Genomic DNA, 21,448 nt, shown 5'->3' on the forward strand with positions numbered 1-21,448 from the left:
CTGTATTCGCCCCTCCTACAGCAGGTTCAGAGCTGACGCGATATTCGTGGCATCTTACACGGAAAAGACAGTAACCGGAGCGGCTGTGCGAGAAATGGCGATGTTTGGGGGCTTAGATTCTGTTCTTAAGAAGAAAACCACGGAGGATGGCGAGAGAGATATGCCAGAATTCGTGTGCCCAGTGTGTCTAGAGATTTTTGACCGGCCTGTTACAACACAGTGTGGGCATACGTGAGTCTCAATACATGGTCTTTTTTTTTAAAAAAAAAATATTTATGTTTATATGGGTGGAGATATATCCACAGCCCATTTTTTTTCTGTTTTTAGTTTTAGTTCTGTAATTTGCTTTAGTCTCCTAACCGTGATAATAAAACAGTGCCTGCAAAGTAAATGTATATATATATACATCTAACATTAGTTTTCATGTTTTGAAACAGGATTCAAAGCTTTAACATGCTCAATTGTCATTTTATTTGGTATTTTCAGGCTGTATGTTAGAATGATAAATGCTTGTACTTTCACTTTTGTTTACATCTAAGGCGTGTGCTGCATTGTGGGATATGTATTTTTTGTAGCGCTGTCAATGGTTTAGATGTTAGGGTGTTGTCTTTGCAGTGGGACTACAAATCACAGAAACCCCCGTTACCTTAGGGTCATTTATTTTTAGATTTCGTCCTAAAAGAAAGTGTTTGAGGTTTCTTTTCAGCTTCCAGACAGCTGTATTTTTTGTGGCGCGATAAACGCATAAATCGAGGGGTAGTGATTACATACAAAAATGTTGTTAGAATTTTAACTTTTTAAATAAAAATCTTTGGTTTATAAAAAATATTCTCAACTTTATAAGTCTCATTTGTTTTTTTTTTTATAGACCATCACGATCTAACAATTCTCATCGGGAAAAAAGAGATGTTAGGGTTATTGTTTAAATTTTACGATGTCTTTAATTTCCGTACATAACTATTTACTTCAAAGCTCGGTCGGTTAACAGTTCCAAACATTTTACACTCGACAGATAACCAGGAATTCGTAATACCTGTGGTGCATGTTTTTCACACTAATTGCACCCATAGTGGAAGGTGCAGACTCCCACGTTCCACGTTTTATTTTTTAGGAATGAAGAAGGCCTTAGTTGGAGATATTTCGTAATAGTTAAGTATGGATATGTAGCTACGGATTCATCTGTTACGAGAAAAAAACAGTGAGTTATAGCTACTGTATCTACAGAAAGCTGGGACATTACTATAGAAACCTTCAAGAATTTGTTGTAAAATTAACAAAAAGGGTAAAATATATGAATATATGAGAGTGTAGGCTACTTGCCCTGTCCCTCACAAATTCAGGTCTACTTGTTAGTGCTTACGAATGAGAATAGTCGTTCTCATTATCTCAAAAAATGGGTCAAGAAATTAGGACTCTGAAACGGTTACTGTAATGCTATGGGGGGTGTTAACGTCGATTCCTGGCTTGTTTTAAACGGAAAAATAACCGTTCATGATTACGTTTTAATTCAAAGTATGATAAACCCTTCCTAAGTTCTGAAATGTAACAGACTGCATTTCTTGTATAGGCCTACGTGTTTTAATTTTTAGATGTTTCCTTTTGGGAATGAGGAGAAGAAAACTGACCTGACTTTATAATGCCTTCTAATGATATAAAAACCCCTTAATCTCCTAGGGGATTAAATCGAAACACAAGGCAACATTGTACCACAGCCACTGCAATGGCTAACATCCACAATTCCCTCTGTTCTGGCACTCACTTGGTTTCTCACAGAGGATCTGGAATCTCTTTGCTAAGTACTCTTGAAAGCCAAATCCAGAACTTTTTTTCCCCCACTGTGACTCAATTAATGCTCAGCTGAGCCTTTTTTTTATAATAATGTAGGAAGTCATGTGATGAATCAAATATCAAACTAGACGAGCTGGTACCTACAATGCAAGCTTCATTATGAGGTGATTCATGACCATGGGGGAAAAAACACAGCCAACAACAGGGTATCCCCTAATTAATAATGTCATACATTTCTAAAAAAAAAGTCAGCTGTCTGAAAAAAATAGTTCTGCTCTGCTTTTATATTTGAGTAAAAGAATACATGTATGATTTTTAAACTCACTAGTTGCTTGTCCTTTCAGGAATTTGTGTCGGCAGAGACTGAGAGTTGATAAGAGCAAAACTTGGGCATAGACTAGACTGATGTATCTACTTGTTTATGTGCAATTAAAAATGGTTTTTTACACTTGAAATCTGTAGCCCACCTTTTTTTGCATTGCTGTTTTTGCCCTGCACATGGTGTACTCTGCATATCCAGTTAATGGTATTGCACCTTGTGATGTATGATTGTCTATACTATCTATATAAATCTATACTTGGACCGTAATCACTCTACTGCTTGACACCTGCACTTGTCTGTTCCTGAGCATTATGCTATTTTTGCCAATATACTGCATATGCTGAAGTAGTCATTTACTAGGTTTTTGTTTGCTTTAGTGTGTTATCTGTTTTGTTCGTCCACCTTTTGCCAGTGGTTTTAAGCAACTGTGTGACACACTGGATAACCCCCACCATAATACCGAGGCTTAAGAAAGGGGTCTGCTTTTTTCTTAAAGGTTCTGCAGCAGCTGCTTGCAGGAATGCCTGCGGCCCCAGAAGCCTGTGTGTGCAGTTTGCCGGACTGCTCTCACCAAGTGGTCCAGTGCTGTGGAACTGGAAGCACTCATTCATAGTTCGCTGGGAGCCTGCAAAGGCTGTCACACAGAGGTGAGCATTGTACTACCCTCTGGTGTTGAGCGAGAGAGGTCATACTGATGAAGGGGTATCGGCAACACTTACTGTAGGAACAGTGTATGCTTGATAACATGAGCCATTTTATATTGATGTGTTTGTTCTGCGCTAAGGGCTGTATTTCCATAAGTTGACCATGTGTAAATTTTATCTTTGCATTCAGAAAGGGTGGTTAAAAGACAAATCAACCAGGCTTGGGCAGCATGGTGGATCAGTGGTCAGTATTGCTGTTAGTATTGTGGCGCTGGGGTCTTGAAGTCAGTACCTGGGACGCGGGGATTTTGTATTGTTCTCCTCATTGTCATATGGTTTTCCTCCGGATGCTCTGCTTTCCTCCCTAAGTCATACTGGATTCTGGGAAAATTGGCCCTGGTGTTATTATGTGTGCCCTGGGATAGACTGGTGTCCCATCCAGGGTGTATCCCGCCTTGCGCACTTTGCCTGTCGGGATAGGCTCCGGCTCCCTGGCGGTCCTGAATTGGATAAAGCAGTTAGAAAAAGGATGGATGGATCATGCAGACATTAAAAAAATGTGTTTTCACACTCTGTGTTTTTGCTGGAATAATTCCTGTGCAGCAGGACGCTTAGTACTCAATAAGAGCACCTTCAAAATCAGTGCTTACTTCTTATTAAAGAACAGCTTGGGCCATCTGGAACTGTGTGGGCATACAAGAACTGCACTTGTCTTTTGTTTAAAGAAATGAAAAGTTCTGCCTGCGTAATTACTCTCAAGTCCTTTGCTTTGCCTGACAGGTGCGTCTGTCCCAGATGCGGAGCCACACAGCTGTCTGCCCCAAGTATCAGGAGTATATTGATGAGGGGGTGAGGACTGTTGTGAAGTCCCAGCCCTCTGTGGTCAGGTAAGAGGATGGGCTTTCCATCTACTTCCATCTGCATTCTGCCCTGTACTTTCTGGATGCGGTCAGGATTCTTGCAGGACGCTTGCTGTGTGTTTACCTTCCTTGTTGTCTTTGCTGATGATACTCAGCCCATCTTGGATGTTTCTTTTAAAAACTAAGATGCCAGTAATCGGATCTTCTCAGGATCTTTTAGGTTTAAAAGAAACAGGACTTTGTGCAACCTGCCGGTGCGCTGTCCCTGAGTGGAGTTCTGCAAGGATGAAATCTTTCTTTCCCTCCCAGCTCGGTTCCAAACCGTTACACTTTCACCTGTCCCTACTGCAACGTTCAGAACCTGGACCAGGACGGGCTGGTGGAGCACTGCACTTCCCAGCACTCCAGGGACTCCCGTCATGTGGTGAGCTGCGCTTCCATGCTCCGAAAAAACTTGTGAATTCTCCCTCTTAATGTAGGCCGTGAAGCTTCTTTTTTGTCCGGAGTGTTGGAACTGGTGGATGTTTAATTTTTTTCTACCTGCCCAGTTTTAGATCATCATCTGTGTGTCAAGCCGTCGTGCTTGTGCAGTCCCCTGTACTACACAGAAAGACCACGGGCCTGTGGGCGCACTCATCCCGCTGTCAGAGTCACTCACTGTTTGACTCTCTGCAGGCTCCACCAAGTGGAGAGGCAGTTCATCTCTCACAGGCAGCACTGCCTGACAGGTCCCCTGGGATGATGCTGTTGAGTAGCTAACAGTGAAAGACCTGGTTGTCTCAAGCTTGACCAATTGTATACTGACATTAGGGGAGTAACAGCTGGGTAACGATGCAGCCCAGGCATGAAACAGAGGCACTTGGAGTCTAAGGATTAGTCAAGTTCAACCACCCTTTAGTCCAATTTCAAGCCTCTTTTACTGAGTTTGAAACGTTCCTGTCAGACATGGCTTCATTGCTCTGATGTATATGTCAGAAAAACCAGGTTGCTGATGTAAATAATGCTATTGGGCTGGTAAAGTGGCTATCTTCCATCTGAATTTCCAAACTAATACCCCAGTAAACCAAAGCCATACTGTTTATGGTCAGATCCTTAGATACTGTTTGTAAGAGAGAGCATTTAACCTTGGTATTCAGTATTAATTCATTTTTTTCCTTGCACAGTCTGGCATCCCCAAATTTCCTCTCTGTTTCAGCTGGTTCAGTAATTTCTCACTTCGGCACCTGATTTGCTGTGCAGCTTGCAGAGGCTAACAAGCGAGTACTGCACTTCAGTGGTGGATGAAGTGGGTCGCCTCCTGTATAAAGTGCTTTGAGACCTTGCAAGATGCAAAATGTTTTATAGATGCGAGTAATTGTTATTATCGTCGTCAAAAATATCTTCCTGTCTCAATCGCCTAGCCAGGTTGTCTTACCTAGTCAACCTAATGAGTAGGCCTTGATGAGCTCTGCTGTCTCTGCATGGCTCATCTCTTCCCTGTTCAGTTAGGGTTTGTTCTTGTAAGAAGTGGAAAATTAAATCCGTTTACAATTTTAAATCTATTTCTGTTTGTTTTGCTGGCTTTAAAATAAACTGTGGAAATCGGTGGGGGCTTTGTAGGATCCTTAAAGACCTTACTTGTTAAGAATATACTTTCTGAGGTATATTCAGTTGACATGTACTCATTGCTCATCCAGAACATGGTAAGTGCAAGGAGAAAACATGAGAATGAGGAGATGACCGCTATCATGATCTAGCAGATCATGCTGAAATACTATTGAATCCTATTCAAACAGATACCATTATACATGAAAGTGCCACTTCTGGAAAAAACAATTATCAAAGGTTGCATTTGGATTTATTTAATTGTGTTTTAATTTTGAGGTGTGTCCTATTTGTGCCTCAATGCCTTGGGGAGACCCAAACTACAGGAGCGCTGATTTCTTCCAGCACTTAAAGATCCGTCATACCTTCTCCTATGATACCTTTGTGGTGGGTAGTGTTTCATTAATGTGTTTCTTTATATAAAAATGTGTTCTCAGAGAGCCATCCTGTAGGTGATGTGCAGTTTAAACTGTTCTATCTGAGGGACTGCTTTTTTTTCCATCACCAAGGATCCCTGGTTTATAATCAAAGCATAATGTTTTAGTTATAATGATAGAATTGATAAGAGTGCTTATGAAAAAGTGTTCTGCATTTGGTCTTCGGTAGTGATAACCATTTATATGCTCATAAACTCTTTTTCAGTTAGTTTTCAATGCTACTCACCAGATTATGCTGCCAAGAAAGATAATCCAGCAAGTATTCTTTCATATTCATATACCTATTAAGTAGCTCTTTAATCAGGACCTGATCTGAAGGAAAAGCCTATGCTTGAGAGTTTAAATCTTGCGCTGCAGTGTTTTCCCAACTAATACGAGGACCCCCTAGAATGTCGTGAGGCCAGACCCTGGTCTGGGAACCCTTAGATTAATTCCTCGTTCACTTAACCCCATCTCTCGCGCCAACAGTGCTTTCTGGTCGTGTTAAAAATCTCGATGTTGCCGTGAAGTCGGATTTGTGCATGCAGCAGCCATAGTTCAAGGGCTAACATGGGTTGGTACCTCTCCCCTGTCCTTCCCAGGATTATTCCTCGGATGAACACACCATGATGCAGGAGGCCCTGCAGCGCTCCATGCTAGACCACTAAGGATCCCAGGAGAACAGGAGCACTTCCCTGCACAGAGTTCTCATGCTTACACAGGGAAGCAGGAATCGCCTTCCTGTTCTAAAGACACAAGCCACTTCAACCACTTTGTATCTCACACTTCCTCCAACCCTTTCAGCCACTCTAGTTTATTAGGAATTAAAGCACTTCAGAATTGGCAACTATAAAATGTTTGTGAAATTATTTTGTAAGACAATTTCATCTTCCAGTTGATTTTATTTTATATTGGCTGACGTACTTCTAAAATTATTTTTTTAGATCCTTGATTTTTAATAACAAGATGCATCTGTCTGAAGTTATTATTAGACCTGGATGATAGTAAGGAATAAATATCATTTAGTTACTGGTAGTGAGTGTATTTCCATTTCTCTGTAAATCCTTAAGGTAAGAATTCCATCCAGTGACTGCACTGCATTATTACCATGCGGTTAATTATTGTAATGTACGGCAAACATCTTAAACCAGCTGTACCTATTGAGTAAATCCACCAGATGGCACCCTTCGTCCATGGATACAATGTCAGTTTGTCCATCTCTGAATTCTCCTTTAGAAGCTGAGAAAATGTTAGACTGCAGATGGATCACAGCATTGCAGAATGTTCAGGACACCTGTGATTGCTCAGGTGTCCACTGCCCTGGTGGAATTAGCATCTATGAAAAGGCACTATTATTGTCAGGAATCTGCTTCTTATTAATCTTATTTCCAATCATTTGCACACCATTTCCAGAGTCATGCATATTGTTTTGAGTTATAGCACATTTACATGTAGATAAAAAACTCACTGTGAACTCAGAGATCATTGGAAGGCTTCATTCTGAGTCTACCGCTCAGGCTCTTAGAGCTCTTCGTTATTGTATGGTTATCTTAAAGGAGTTAACTTGAAGTCAGTCATCAGTCACTGCATGGCTTGATTTCTCATTTGGAAACTTAACACTACTGTATAAAAAAACTGCATATTTCCCCTGAGAAAGAACATGTGTCACAGAGGTTCATCGGGGTTCTGTAGCTTGTTTAAAAATAGTTGATATGAAAGCAGCCAGCAATACTTGTTAACGTTGCAGTTCTCAGAAGTGTTAAACTGGACCACAAAACGTCCACCAGATGTCACTGTGGTTCCCTTTTTTTAAAGGGATATACTGCTGCCTAACTTAATTACACCATCTTTGCTCAGATATTGAAAAGTACAAAACCACAATGATTTTGTTATGATGTCATAGAATAACCCCTACTGTTTAGGGCTTTGGTAGAATAGCCTAAAATTGTAAGTTTTTAAGCTGTAGGTGTGCTTTTTAGTTGAGAGGTTTTCTCTGCTTACCTCACTATAAACAATACACACAGAGAAATGAGACTAGGACAAATTAGGGATAGCTGCTGTAGGAAATGGCTTTTGTGATGTAACTTTCAGTGCACCTTGGTGTATTTGGTGATATAAATGTGATATTACGAAGACATAAAAACATAAAAGCAGACTTGTATTCTCAGGGTAGTGTATAATAAAATGTATCGGGTAATATCTTGTAACTGTTTCATGTTCAAAAGTTTGCACACTTTCCTCCCTTTTTGAAAGCAAATTGCTTGAAGTCCTGTTGGTTTTACCACATTTTCTGAAATGAGTGGAAGGGTGAAAGTTCTCCATTTTTGTATTTTTCTGTCCTCCCCCTCAAAAAATAGTTTGCAAAGTAGCATCATTGTGACCTACAGCTCTTGATAAAAAAAAGGATGTGATCAAGCATATCCCTGTTATTCAGTTTGTCGATATCATGAATGGAAGCGTTTCATCGTGAGTTTATTGAATTGAAGCTTTTACCCAAAGCAGCTTGCGTTTGTACCCATTTAAAGAAGCCCACATGGCCTGGCATTTAACTGAAGCAGTGTAAGTGAAGTATGATGCTGAGGAACACAGCCCAACAATAGTCCAGAGCCCTACTGCTTCACACTGCAAACAGAACCCTCCGTTCTGGACCGAAAAGGCAGGAAGATGTGCAAGTGTGTCCACGATTGTGTGCTAGCTATGTTTTTATCTGTTCTAGCTCTGACCTGACACGGGTGGCGCAAGCTTTAGACCTAAAGTGACTGCTTGTGGTCGGGCACTAATTCTGAATTAACACCAGCAGTGTCACCTCGTGCACTGCACCCTGCTTGTCCCTAATGGAAATGGTCAGCTTGAAGAGACTGGAAAGAGATTGAAACCTCATTTATTTCTGCCTCCTCACCATACCTGAAACAGGCCCATTTCTAAATAATTAATCTTGTAAGTACTTATCACATTTATCATCTTTATGGATGGGGAAACTAATGTGGCTGAGGATACTATACATTTTTTGGTAAGAGGTAGCTTAATGACTTCCCTGGGGTGGGAATCCTGTTCCGATTTGGGAAAATTTTGTGTCTAAGTTTGTAATGTGGAAGGAATTCAGTAATTATATACATAAAAATCCAAATTCTGGATTAGCCTGTCAGTGTAGGCTGTGTAGTTGGGAGTAGTATTACTTCACTATAGGATCTTTTTGGTTTTGGTCCCGTCACCAGATGTACTGTACCACTGCCCACTTCCTGAAGATGAAGTAAGCCTTCATGTAGCACAACACTGTCAGTGAGATCTTTTATCTTTTCTACAGCATTGTGTATGTTGCAATCGATTTTAAGATGAGTTGCTCCTTTATAGTGTCCGTTAAGTGTCCCTTTTTATAGAAAACAATAAAAGGAACCTCTTTTAAATACGCTTTCTAATTTGCTTGCTGCAGTAGCCAAACCCCATTCTTGTATGTAAAGTTATTGGATTTTTGCCTTTAACAGCTATAATAATATTCTCTTCTCATTGCATATGGAATTCATTCAATGTTACAGCATGTAAAGAGAGGTTCAGGTGATTTTATCCATTACATTGAATATGTATAGAAAACTGTGTCCTGAAAGAAATTTGCACAATTGAAATTTAAGCTTACTGTATATACTCAAATGTCTTTCGGGATTGAGCTGTAAAAGGGGCACTAATTCACAATTAAATTATGGTATATGCATATTATTCATCATTACATTTTATTTTAATAAAGATTTTTTAAATGTCACTAATGTCAGTTTTTTCCATTAAGTGCACGGTTTCAAGACCAGTGTGACAAGCGGAACATTTTCTTCTTGTGATTGTTAGTAGAAAAGTATTTTGATACAGATATACATTGTTTCTGTATCACTCAGTCTGGTGAGCAAACTGATATGCCTTGCACTTCTTTCTCAAGTTGTTTCTCTGTATCTCCTTCTTCTCCCTCTGTCACACACACATTCTCTTCCACGCTCTTCCCATGTCACGCTTATAGCTTTAAAGAACTAAATCCTGACAAATGAAAGCTGTTTAATTATTTAAACACCAAACCCTGAAATCAAAGTGAATGATTTATACCTGTGCGTAAGATTTTAGAAGGCAAAAAACACTCGGCTGTGATTAATGGCCTTCCAGATGGAACAGGGCTAAAAATCGCAGACAGCTTTGCTAACAGTGCTGCTCCCTGATTTGTCAAACACAGTCCAGGGCGCTCCTCTAACCTCCTGAGTGTTACGGGCATGTTTGAGACATTCATTGTTATTTAGCCTTGATAGACTTCTCTGTTCTCAAATGTGAGTAAAATTTACGTTTTGCGGTGGAGCATAAACAGATCATTTTAACAAAGCCGAGATGAGATTTGTTTTCATTTCTTTGTTTTAACCAAAATAAAAACAGATGTGCCATCCCTTTTCTGCCATTCAGTAAGGAAAACATTCTTTTGAATGCATCTAAAATAAGACACAGGCGCTGTTGGAAGCCTCCTTTGAAGAAAGTTTTTTTTTTTTTGAGCTGTTACTTGCAGGAATTGGTACTGTATTAGAAAGTCTTATCAGTGTTCTACCAAGACTCAGTAAGGAAAACTCACCTAATTTCCTGATATGGGCATGCACTTTGAAAGTAATTCGGAAAGGAAGGCAAGCTTTCTGAATTAATTTTTTTTTTCCTCAGATGTCAAGAAGACTTGTGTAAATAAAGCAAGATAGGGTGGTTTCAAAGGTGGTTTACCTTTCAAGAAAACTTATTCTTAGGGGATGCAGCTGTTGGGAAATTTTCTGGTAAGAGTTTTGAAAAGAAAAATTTTGAAAAGAGAAGAAAAGAAACCCAACATTTCAGCTGTGGAGCCTTTTCCAGGCGTCAAGCCACCCGAAGAAGGCTCCACAGCCAAAACTTTGTGTTTATTTTCTTCTCTCTTCAGCATGGAATAAAATTCTGCTTGTTCTTTTGCAGCCTACACATGCTGACACAGGTACCCACTTGTCTAAATTTTGTTTTGTTGCTTGTCCTGCGTTAGGTTTTTCAAACTGGCAGGATCCATGTGTCTAACATGGAATTGTTTTCAGATTCCTCAGCTTCACATTTAGGCTCTCAGTTTAGGTGTACATTAACCTGGAGGTTCCAAAATGCGTGTTGTATTCATAGCTAAGAGAGTCTTAGCTCCATTATCTGAGTAACAAACAAGCTAAAGAAAGACCTTTCTCTTTTGTACACAAAGTTTCAGTAATTAAGTACACATTTACTAGACATGACACAGGTAAAGGCGGTGGCATAGTCATGCAATGGTAAGCATTGATGTCTCATATTGCTGGGACTCTGGGTTCAATTCCTGGAGTGCTATCTGTGTGGAGTTTCTATGTTCTCCCCATGTTCACATGGGTTTCTCCAATCGCTCCAGTTTCCTCCCACAGTCCACAGTTAAACTAAAACCAGGTCAACTGGCTTCTGGAAAAATCGGCGCTGGTGTGGGTGTATGCATGCTTGTGTCTGTGTGCCTTGCGGTGGACTGCCATCCTGTCCAGGGTGTATCCTGCCTTCCGCCCGTGGCTTGCCAGGTTGGGCTCTGGTTTCCCTGCGACCCTGTTAGATAATGCAGTTAGAAACTGGGTGGACATTGGTAAATTCATTCTGCTGATTAACATTTGTCATCAACAGCGATTATCAAGAGAGTGACTGCTCTGAAAAATATGGGTTGGTAGTGTGTGTGACCACAGTTGTAAGCAATCCAACCCGCAGATCTGCCATGCATGCTTTGCACCAAGTTGGAGATACTCTGCTGTGGAGTTGTGTCCCATTACTCTTTTTACAGCCTGGAAAAACAGGCCTGTTCACTGGTCTCTGATTCCTAGATGCCACCCATCATCCCAGGGGTTCAAGTCTGCTGAACAGAGTATGAACAGCACATTCTCTCCAAAGAAAACCATTATTACATGAGCAGCTTTCATCAGGAGGACTTCTGTTCTCCACCAGGAAGGGCATCAAGTTAGATCCCAGGACATTGTCAGTGTAGCTCTGTGCAGTCAGGTAGAAATCAATCACTACGAGAGGAGCTCTGTAAGAATTAGACACACCTTGCCAGACCATCGCACTTGGACCTTCCTATTGATTTATATGGGATCTCATGGCTTGTAGTCTTCCAGATTAAGGCATCTCTTCACAGACTACGTTTAGCAGTACGCCTTCCCAGGTTAGAAATTATTGACTGTGAACACCTCAGACAGTGAGCAACAGTGTGCCTTGTTGTGTGCAATATACTGACGGAACAAAGGCATTGCTCTTTTTATAAGTGGGGCATGTTGGTTCCTTTCTGGGTTTTTGTTTTATGATTTTCGCCAGACTTGGATCACCTCATCTGGTGCCTAATCAACTCTTTCATTAATGAGGTGATTTATTGAGTATACAACAGTCAAAGTGTATCACAATCAGGCCTGCATGATCACGGAATCAAAATAACACCTAAAATATTTCATTAGGAATAACTCCCAAGAATGAAGCGAGTGTTTTAGTCACAGTGAATCTGGCTTCACCCAGTTGGCTGAAGGCTAATCTCCTGGCCTGAGGACAAGGAGGACAGGACCCCCATACGGGGTGAGGAGTGACCAAGGGGCAGCTACACAGCTGGAGATTGGGTGGAGGTGGTTTGCAGAAGACTTAAATTTAAGTTTTCATTAAAAAAATAACACGATTCGTAGAGTGACAACTTTCTTCTGATGCTCAGTGATAGTCTCAAGATGATGTCTCATCAAAACGTATGTTGTAAGTAAGTAACCTCATTTGGTAAATAGGAATATTTCATTATCTAGTCTAACATCTCCATTTATACTTCAGTGGATCCTTAAGTTTTGAACATCGCTGTACACAACTCATACCGACTGCAAACAAAACTTCAAGACATGTCTGTTTACCCCCTCTGCTGGTTGATAAAGAGTGAATGAGGTACTGTATGCAGCCCTTCCAGGCAGGCAGGAAATCGGTCCAGTGAAACAGAGCCGCTCTTTTTGGGGGGGGAATTAGAAAACGGAAAAGAAATGAACATACTAAATAAAAATTTCATAAAGTTCAGCATGTTGCTTCTTTGATGAAAAATTTGAAAAAAGTGTGTTGTATCTTGAGGCTCTGTAGAGGCAGCAATTATGTTGACATGTCACCCCGAGCACTTACAGTACGACAGGAAAGAAAAGTCGTTTTGTAGAAGTGTGTCACAGCAGCCCAGCAGTAAAACTCCACATCCGGGGAACTGTTTTTTTTTACAGGAGGGCTGTATTATGCAGAATAGGCAGTAACTAGTCTAATCAGGATATAATGGGTGTCTCAATGTACCAAGAAAGTTAACCTGATGTGAGGTGTCTGCTAGGAAACGACTTTACAGCACTACACAAACTTTACTTTTTTGATATCCTACAAACAGACACTGGCTCAGATTCACCTTTTCTAATAACTAGGAGCATCACCATACTCAATACCAGCTGACGTGGTTCTAGATACAACTCACCAAGGCGGTCTAGTGACAACAGCAGCACATTTCAGTCTTTAAAGTGGTGGTGTATGACAACAATACTCCAGGACCACAGGTCCTTGTACACTGCTATACTGTACTTTTGAATATAAGTAATTAGTTCAACAAATTAAGAGTTAAAGCGGAACCAATACCAGTGTCCGTTTCCAGTTCTGTGTAGTAGATACCTGTAAATGTCATTTTTGATTAAGTCAAGCTGCAGTATTAGGGATATAAGAAAGGTACAGCAATTGTGAGATCTGAGGTTGACACCAGCATAATGACATCATGAGCAAGAAAGTACCACTTTCAATGCCAACAGCCAGCTTATCAGGATCTACATTCCTTGAGAGTGCTCAGTTGTCTCCAGCACTTTTTTTAGGGTCCTGACTCTTGACTAATGGTAACACTAACTTTCTTGAGGACAGGGTTATTCCTTCTCAGGCAGCACTGGGTCAGGGAGGGAGGGAGCCTACGTTCTGTTAACACCACAGATTTCCTCCCCTGTCATGACTTGGAGCAGGCTAATTTTTTTCTTTCAATAGGCTTTTTATAAGCCTCTTAACTGTCACAGGGGCATGGCTCATTCTACTCATTCTGAGTGCTCCCCACTCATTAAGCCCAGGTGCGTCTAATTCAACACACACAACTGCTTCCGGTTGCTCAACAATTCACTCACTCTCAGGAACCAGCTTGGCTCAGAGTTATGCCGTGACGCCTGGGTTTGAGCCAAGTCGGTGGCTTTCTACAGAAGCTTGACTCTCTCTCCTGCCACAAAACATGTTATCACCAGAGAACCCAGAAAACAAGCACAGCAATTCAAAACTTGCTCAAATCTGGAATTTCTGAAAGGGGAACTTTGTTAACGTATCTTTGAACAGCCACTTTAATGCACAGATTAATGCATGGTGTCTAACATGATTGTAAATTCCTCAGTCAGGAGACAGCAGGAAGAATCCAAATCCACAGGAGCCACCAGCGCATGCCAGGTTAATCGATTCAAATGTTTGAACAGAAAAGGCTGGGAGGCATCCCAACTTCAAGACTAATTCTACACCAACTCTTCTTCCGCTCTTAAATTCCCTGTCTCCAGCCCCCCCACACTGAATGGAGCCTGAGAGGTACGCGTTTTAGCTTTGATTTTGCATGCCTCCAACCAAAGCTCATGTGGAATAAACTCGTTAACTTGCAGCTACAAAGTAATTTGTGCTCTTCTCCCTCTATGAGGCTTGTGTTAACTGTGTGTAGTGTGGCACCCTTCCAAGCAGTGAGAAATGACTTGTCACTTTGGCAATACCAGAATACGTTTTGTCAATGTGACAGGTAGAGGATGCCAAAAGTCTGAACCAGGAATCTCCTGGTTCCACATTCCTTGAGCATATTCAATTGTCTCTCAGCCCTTAATTACTTGACTGAGATCATAAATGACTTAATTTAGACAACTATAAAAAGTGAAGTTTTGGTCTCTCCTGGATTGGAGAAAACTATGCATTAAGACTTGATACCATAATATAAATGGAATTACAGTGGAACAAAGTTATAACCTCATCTCGCACTTTGGCTCACCTGCAAATAGAAGTCTTGCACCCAAGACTTTCCACAGCACGTTTCTTTCGGACACTCCCACCACACCATCGACACCCATGTGGCAGCTCCGTGGCTCAATCCTCACAATACAGAGGGGGGCAGCATTATTTGTCAGTGAGACAGCCAAAATTCCCTCAGGCAGGTTAGTTACACCAAATATACTTTACATGTTTAGTCACTCTCACTTTTATTAGGAGATAAATAAACTACTGACATAACTGCAGTTATTTATGTACAGTAAATATCATAAGATTAATAAAGGGGCCTTATAAGGATAGAAATCTTGTTCTTGAGTGTTGGAGTCCTAAGCATTTTATGGGTACTTTTCAAGTAGCTACTGATAAAGACCAAAAATAACACAGGTGATTTTTTTTATATTCTGTATAAATAGTTTGTGTATGAGTGAATAGCTGGTAACTACAGTGGTGAGACAGATTTTATGTTTATGGTCTTCAAGAAATATTTAGTTCATTCAAGACTGAGGGCAGCCAAGTTTGTTTTTCTTTTCATTTCCTCTCAACACACAGCTGAGACAGCTCACTGTCTGTAACACCAACCAGACTACCAGAATGTCCAAAAGCCATGATGTATTGCAAATTGCTTTTGATCCCCACAAAAGGTCATGTGCAAGACATTAGGACCTCTATTTGTGTACCTGTGTTTTTTTACCTAATGTCCACACTGTGAGAATTTAGCAGTTAATTCTGTTTCCTTTTATCCATCTCATTACTTTGTTTTCTGCTTTTATCAAACTGAACATACCCAAGGTGGTGTAATTCTATTTGGCCAGTATGTCAGAGGTATTTTTGAAGATTTCTGTTCTCCTTTTAATGCAGTGCAGTGATAACAAATATTAAATCTTAAATGCTTTCAGGTTATAACCACATATAGGCTATAAACAAATAAGACAATGAAGCAAGTCACCAAATGCACTGTAAGTACAGGGCACAAACTGCAACTAAATCCTGACTGAGACGCCAGCTCATCACAGTAAACTTTCTTTGAAAGCTGGGAGAAAACTTTAGCACATGCAGAGAAAAGACACAATTAAATGGAGAACATCCAAGCTCCATCCAGAAGGTGCCCCTGTTTCAAATGAATCCCAGGGCCAAAAAGCTGCGAGACAGTAGTGCTCACCTCCATGTCATCCTCGCCTCCCAGTAATGAAAATATTCATGGGAAAAAAGAAACTGCTGTAATCTAGGAAGACTGGTTTTACCTTCTGCTCTTTTTGCTAATATTTGAAAAGTTCTGCCCTTTGAAAACAAGATAGGAAGCTGGGTGCCTCCAGAGCCTGTTTGTGCATTTCTGAGGGGAAGGAGGGGTCACAGTGGAATTTAAGTCCAACTGGGAAGGCGCTAAATTTTTAAAGGCCTCCCCAATTATTCAACACAAAAAAAGTGCTGGGGATAGAACCATCGCAGCAAGGCTCAGGGCTATTATTCTCCCATTAATTTTTCCATTTGAAATAAAGTCTCCCTTGGTTCGGATCTGCAAGCTCGAAAGGGGGATGTAGCAGCTTTAATGTCCAACAGGGGAGGCATTCCACTTTCAAAACATCAGCTAATTATTCTGAGGCTGCCTAGGATATTCCCGTCCCAGCTAGGCCTTAGGCCATTTCTCCACATTAATTTTCCATTTGAAACTAATCCCCCTTGGTTACTGCCACTGCTGTAAGTGTTTCTTTTAATTAGTAAGTATTAATGCTAAAGAATAGATTTTTTTTCATTAGTAGTCTCTTTTTTTTTCCAAAGACCAGGGCTTCATCAAAACATCCAGTAGACACATGTGGTTCTCCAGTAAGTATTGGGACCAATAAGTCAGTAAAATGGGATGCCTTTTGGCTTTGCTCACAACTGTTACATGCTAAGTGCCCAGTTATCCCTGAAAACAACATGACTTTCTTAAATGGGTTGAGAAGCACATTAGTGTGGATAGCCCCAGTGTGCACAGTGTCTGGGTTATAGGTTTTGCTGTTATGGAGCATTGACTATGAGTGAATATGAATACATATCTGATGAAGAAGATCTGACCTACGGCTCTTAGGCAGAATACCACAACCCTGGTACCTGGGATCCCCAATCAAGTTCGTCTTCTAGCACACCCTGTTATTGAAAGATTAGGATGACTTGTTTAAGCAGTTAATGTTTCAATGTCCAAGAGGGTTGAGCAATATTCTGATTTTTGTTCCAAATGATCTCTATAATGCTTAATTGGGCACACCACCAGTTCAATAGATCATAGTTAAAATTGTTCCAATTGTCTTTAGACATTGATGATTTAAAGGCTGCTGGACTGGGGCTCTTCAGGACAATGGTTAGAGATCCCTGGTCTAATCTCATCTGAGTGATGGAGCTGAAGTCTTATGGGCACTAATTACCCAGGATGGTATGATGAAGGATACTGGGTACCTTTGAGGGTACACTAACATAAGAGTGTTACAGAGGAGAATTAATCCATGCAGATTAAAGCAGCATAGGTTTCAGGATAAGGTGGGCATTACTGATACTGACAAGGAGATGATCTATTGCTCCACCTCTGAAATAATGGACACGTTGTTAATTCCAGTTGTTACTGAATTCTCTGAGCCCCGTCAGGAAGCCAGGACTGATTTTGCCTTGATGAAATCACCTGGTAGAAAAGGAAAAGCCGAGGAAAATGCATGTTTCTTTATGCCTGGATTCAGTCTGCAGCATTCACTGGACCTGTTTCAGATGATTGCTGACATAATATTTTGCAAAACCTTTCTTTACATGCTTTGCCACACTGTGAATTTCATTGCTCTTTGCTCTTTCTTTCATGCCATTGTGTATTTTGTGTGCATGTCAACTCAGTGTGGAAATGAGAAACCTAACATAGAGAATGTTAATGAGGGAGTGACTTTGGACACACAGTGGAATGAGTAACCAGCCTAACGGACTCCTAGTTTTCCCTTTTTTGATTCAAATAATCTGTTTCCTCTTTCTTTACAAAATAACCAGGTCATTTAGCCAGTCTCCCAGCAACTCTGTTTTATTTCAGTAATGCACCCCTATGCTCACAACTCATTAATTAACTACCAGGTACTGAATCAAAGAGCTGGAGGCCCAGGGAAGACAGTGTACTTAAATGACAATTGTAGTCCCTGCTCCTCAGTGTGTCAGATCACTCAGAACACTTCCCTTTCTGATTTACATAACACTCACTTGTGCTATGCAAGAAAAACATCATTAAATCAATTTCCAAAATTATGAATAATCCTTTTCAGACCTTCTGCTGTAGTCCACACAGAGCTGCACCCCTTCAGGAAATGTATATCCCTGCTACAGCACTGTAGATTTTAATCCCTTGACTCTCTTGTGCTTCATTATCCTAATGACTTGTTGCAGGAGTAGTGACCTAATGGAGGCCCTGTAAGCCAACAAACAATACAGCTGCTGAGAGTATTTGACTTGGCTAAATGTTGTGGTTCTCAGGGAAATGTTAAAGTCTGGTGGCAGTTAGCACTAAAAGGTTATTTACACGTCAGTATGTTTCAGACACCCAAATACAGTAATGCAGAAGCCTGTTTCTGTTTTCTAGCTCTGTCTCTCAGTGAAGAATGAAATACACAAATAATATAATTCATGTCAGATCTCAGAAGGTGGCCTAGGCAGGGCCTGGTCAGTACTGGGATAGGAGACCTGAACAAAATCAAGTTGCTGCTGTAAATGATGTTGTTTGACTGGTGGGTGGCACACGTCTCTCTAGTGACCAGTGATGTAGGAGGTGCTGTCCTTCTGATCAGATATTAAACCTAGGCCCTTACATGTTTAATAAACATGGCTAATTTCCACTCTGGACTGACACAATCTAGTCTTACTAAAGTTCCTATCTGTGTAGTGAGGGAGCTGGCACACAATGACCACCACACATCACACATCCATTCACCAGTGGTGGATGAATTGGGTCTTGTCCTATATGTAAAGCATTTTGGGATGTTTGGAGATGAAAAGCAGTACAGAAATACAATTGTAATTAAATGTCCTTCAGAACCACAGAGGACCATTTTAATGATAACTGTTTTTTTATTTTTTCTTGTACAAAGTTATGATATAATACAATCGATGCCATTATTGCCATATATTTGTTTTTATATGCTTCCCCTTCTCCTATAATCATCATATGGGTCAAAGTGCAAGAATTTAACAGAGGCGGAGGGACTACAACATAGCTTTCTGGTGGAGCAGAACAACCAATGATGCATGAGTTCAAAAAAGACCTCTAGTGAAATCCAAGTACTGCTATTAAGTTTATAAATTTGGTGTGTTATCATTATACATTCACTATGAATATCAATATGATCTACAAGAGCAAAGAGCAAAACACAGTACTTTCAAAACTCTGTTCTGTTGCCATATAACTCCGGAAAAAAAAAAAAGATCTATTTTGATATTATGATCCACTGCAATGCCAGTGAAATCAAATACTTGTTATTGTTTAATTCCAGCTGAAAATATAGTTACTTCATATTTTGTGGTTTGTAGTCTTTACTAAGCCTTTGTAAGAAACTAGCATTGCTTTTGTGATCAAGGGCCCGGCAGGATATTTCCAAATATATTCTATGAACATCCCAATAATTAACCCCTTTTCCCATTTTGATGGAAAACTCTCATTTCCTCCTCTTTCTTTCTTTGAGAATCACTGGAGTTAGCTGATGTGTCATTCTCCCAGTGCCTCTGTTTCATTCCAATGATACACCTCCATCCTCCTGGCTCAATAATTAACTCCCAGGTACTGAATTAAAGTGCTGACGGCCCAGTGATGGGCAGTCCTGTCACTAAGACAGCGGGCTCACAAGACAATGACAGCTGTGACTCCCCCACCTGGGCTGTGTCACATCAGGCTTCATGCTGGTGTGAGTAGAGGGCTGGGGGGGTACTTCCCTCTGGTGAGATGCCCTTTGATGTGTTTTGTTATCTAGTCTGAAACAGTGTTTTCATCCCACGGCCACTGAGCTAAATTTTAACAACCAGTCTGCTAAGGGTGCCTCCTGAACAGAATGTGCTTTGGCGAATTCAAAGAGAACTATAATTTCCATGCCTGAAAGGATCTTTTTTTTTATTTATGTATAATCAGCAGATTCTTCCCCTTTATTTTAATTTTGTGTTTTTTTGGCTGTCCAGGAGATGGGTCTTTTGTTTCCCTTCACATTTTTGTCATTCTCCCCAAAGTTTTTCTCAGGAAAGTTAACAGGGAAAACGTCTTCAGCCTTTTCTATTCCAGCGGTATCAGAAGTTCCGAAGGAAATCCGCAACAGAAAAAAAAAAGATGAACACCGAAAGACTGGTTATAAACATTCCTTTTGTTAAAGACGAGTAGCCATGTAGAAAAAAATGTAACATATATTTATAGTGGATTTGGTAATATTTCCACAAAATAACCAGTTTTTTTGTGTAAACCATCAAGCAGGAATGAGAGTTCAGCAAACAGACAAACTGAGTGTGTCTCTGTGGGACTACATAGGTAATGAAAACATACATTACATTTAACTACTAACCTGTCTGAGTCCGGAATATCAATTAAATTAATTAGTCTGATAGGTGGTTCAAGAAGGACTTTTATCTGGGAAGCAAGAAATATAGTTTGGAAGGTCAAAAGCTTTGAAGCCAGTGCCAAATCATAATATATGAGCCCCATTACAGAAGGAAAATGTTGCTGTAGCGATGGTATGTGATATACGGTAGATCGGTATTATAATTTCTTTTCTTGACTCATATTTTACGATTTGAGTTTTAAATGCCATCAGTCTGTTTTAAACGATAACTGAAACGCACAGAATGAACTAACAGGGCAAGTATAGATACTGGATTGTCTTCTTTTTATTCTGTTTCAGTAAGGGACATCACTCTCAGTTTCTCCCTTTTCTCCTCCATCTCCCTCTCTTTTCTTTTTTATAAGTTGTCATTCAGGCATATCCCTTCTTTCTCCTGCCTGCCCTCTGAATTATTAACTGTGGCTCCAAAGAGTGAAAGGTTCTGCTGAGTAGATGGCTGAAGGATATGGTTTCATGTCGCATACGTTTAGGAAGTCTGTCCGTTCAGTGACATCAAACAGCCTGTCCACATCAATTGCCCCCAGTCCCCCCACCCCACCATCACCATGATAACACTACAGACACACAGCGCAATGAAACAATATTGCACCTAACTGATCTGGAAATTTCCTGGACAGGTGACCATGTTTTTAATGAGGTAACTATATCTATATTAGACAGGCTGTGTCAAATATCATATCTGGAAGAATGATCAATTCGAGCTACATATCAGAGCCACAGCAACCATATGACACCCCCCATGATGGGGCACCAGTCCAGATATTACCCCAGCAACCCCGGTCCCCACATACTGTATATGGCTGGGAGGGTCAGAGCAATTGAGAGCAAATTACCTCAATCAAGGATACATCAGTGTCTGCAGTGGGGACTCAGATCCACAACCTGTCAGTTATGAGTCCAATGGCTTAACCACTACACAACCCCATATCTCAAGGTGATGAATTTTCATTTCTGAAATGTACCTTTTTAAGCACTTGTATTTTTCTTTTCTGGAGGGAGGTTTTTCATGCCACTGTTAGGCACTGACTGCTCCAGCATTTTACAGTTGTTAACTATATCCTTCTGGACACCAAAGAACCTGCAGAGAAATGTTAAAGTTTAAAATATACATGGATTACGTCAAAATCTCCATGTGTGCTGAACTGACATTCGATTTGCCCCAACGGAACCTTTCACT

General features: G+C 40.5%; 1 protein-coding gene across 2 annotated transcripts; it reads left to right on the top strand.

Moving 5' to 3' along the window:
- On the top strand, positions 1-9,367 carry rnf114 (ring finger protein 114). 2 transcript variants are annotated; one of them, XM_088937292.1, is made up of 6 exons: positions 4-231; positions 2,607-2,757; positions 3,535-3,641; positions 3,924-4,038; positions 5,478-5,585; positions 6,217-9,367. In XM_088937292.1, exons 1-6 carry the CDS (start codon positions 95-97, stop codon positions 6,280-6,282), a joined length of 684 nt encoding a protein of 227 aa, XP_088793418.1. In that variant the 5' UTR covers positions 4-94; the 3' UTR covers positions 6,283-9,367. The 2 variants fall into 2 exon arrangements, with proteins under 2 accessions (XP_088793419.1, XP_088793418.1); XM_088937293.1 differs by lacking the exon at positions 5,478-5,585 and having other exon boundaries at positions 1-231.
- Positions 9,368-21,448: the final 12,081 nt, after the last annotated feature.

This window comes from Atractosteus spatula, chromosome 19, assembly GCF_055471065.1.
Source record: "Atractosteus spatula isolate fAtrSpa1 chromosome 19, fAtrSpa1.hap1, whole genome shotgun sequence".
In the NCBI taxonomy this organism is placed as follows: Eukaryota; Metazoa; Chordata; class Actinopteri; order Semionotiformes; family Lepisosteidae; genus Atractosteus; species Atractosteus spatula.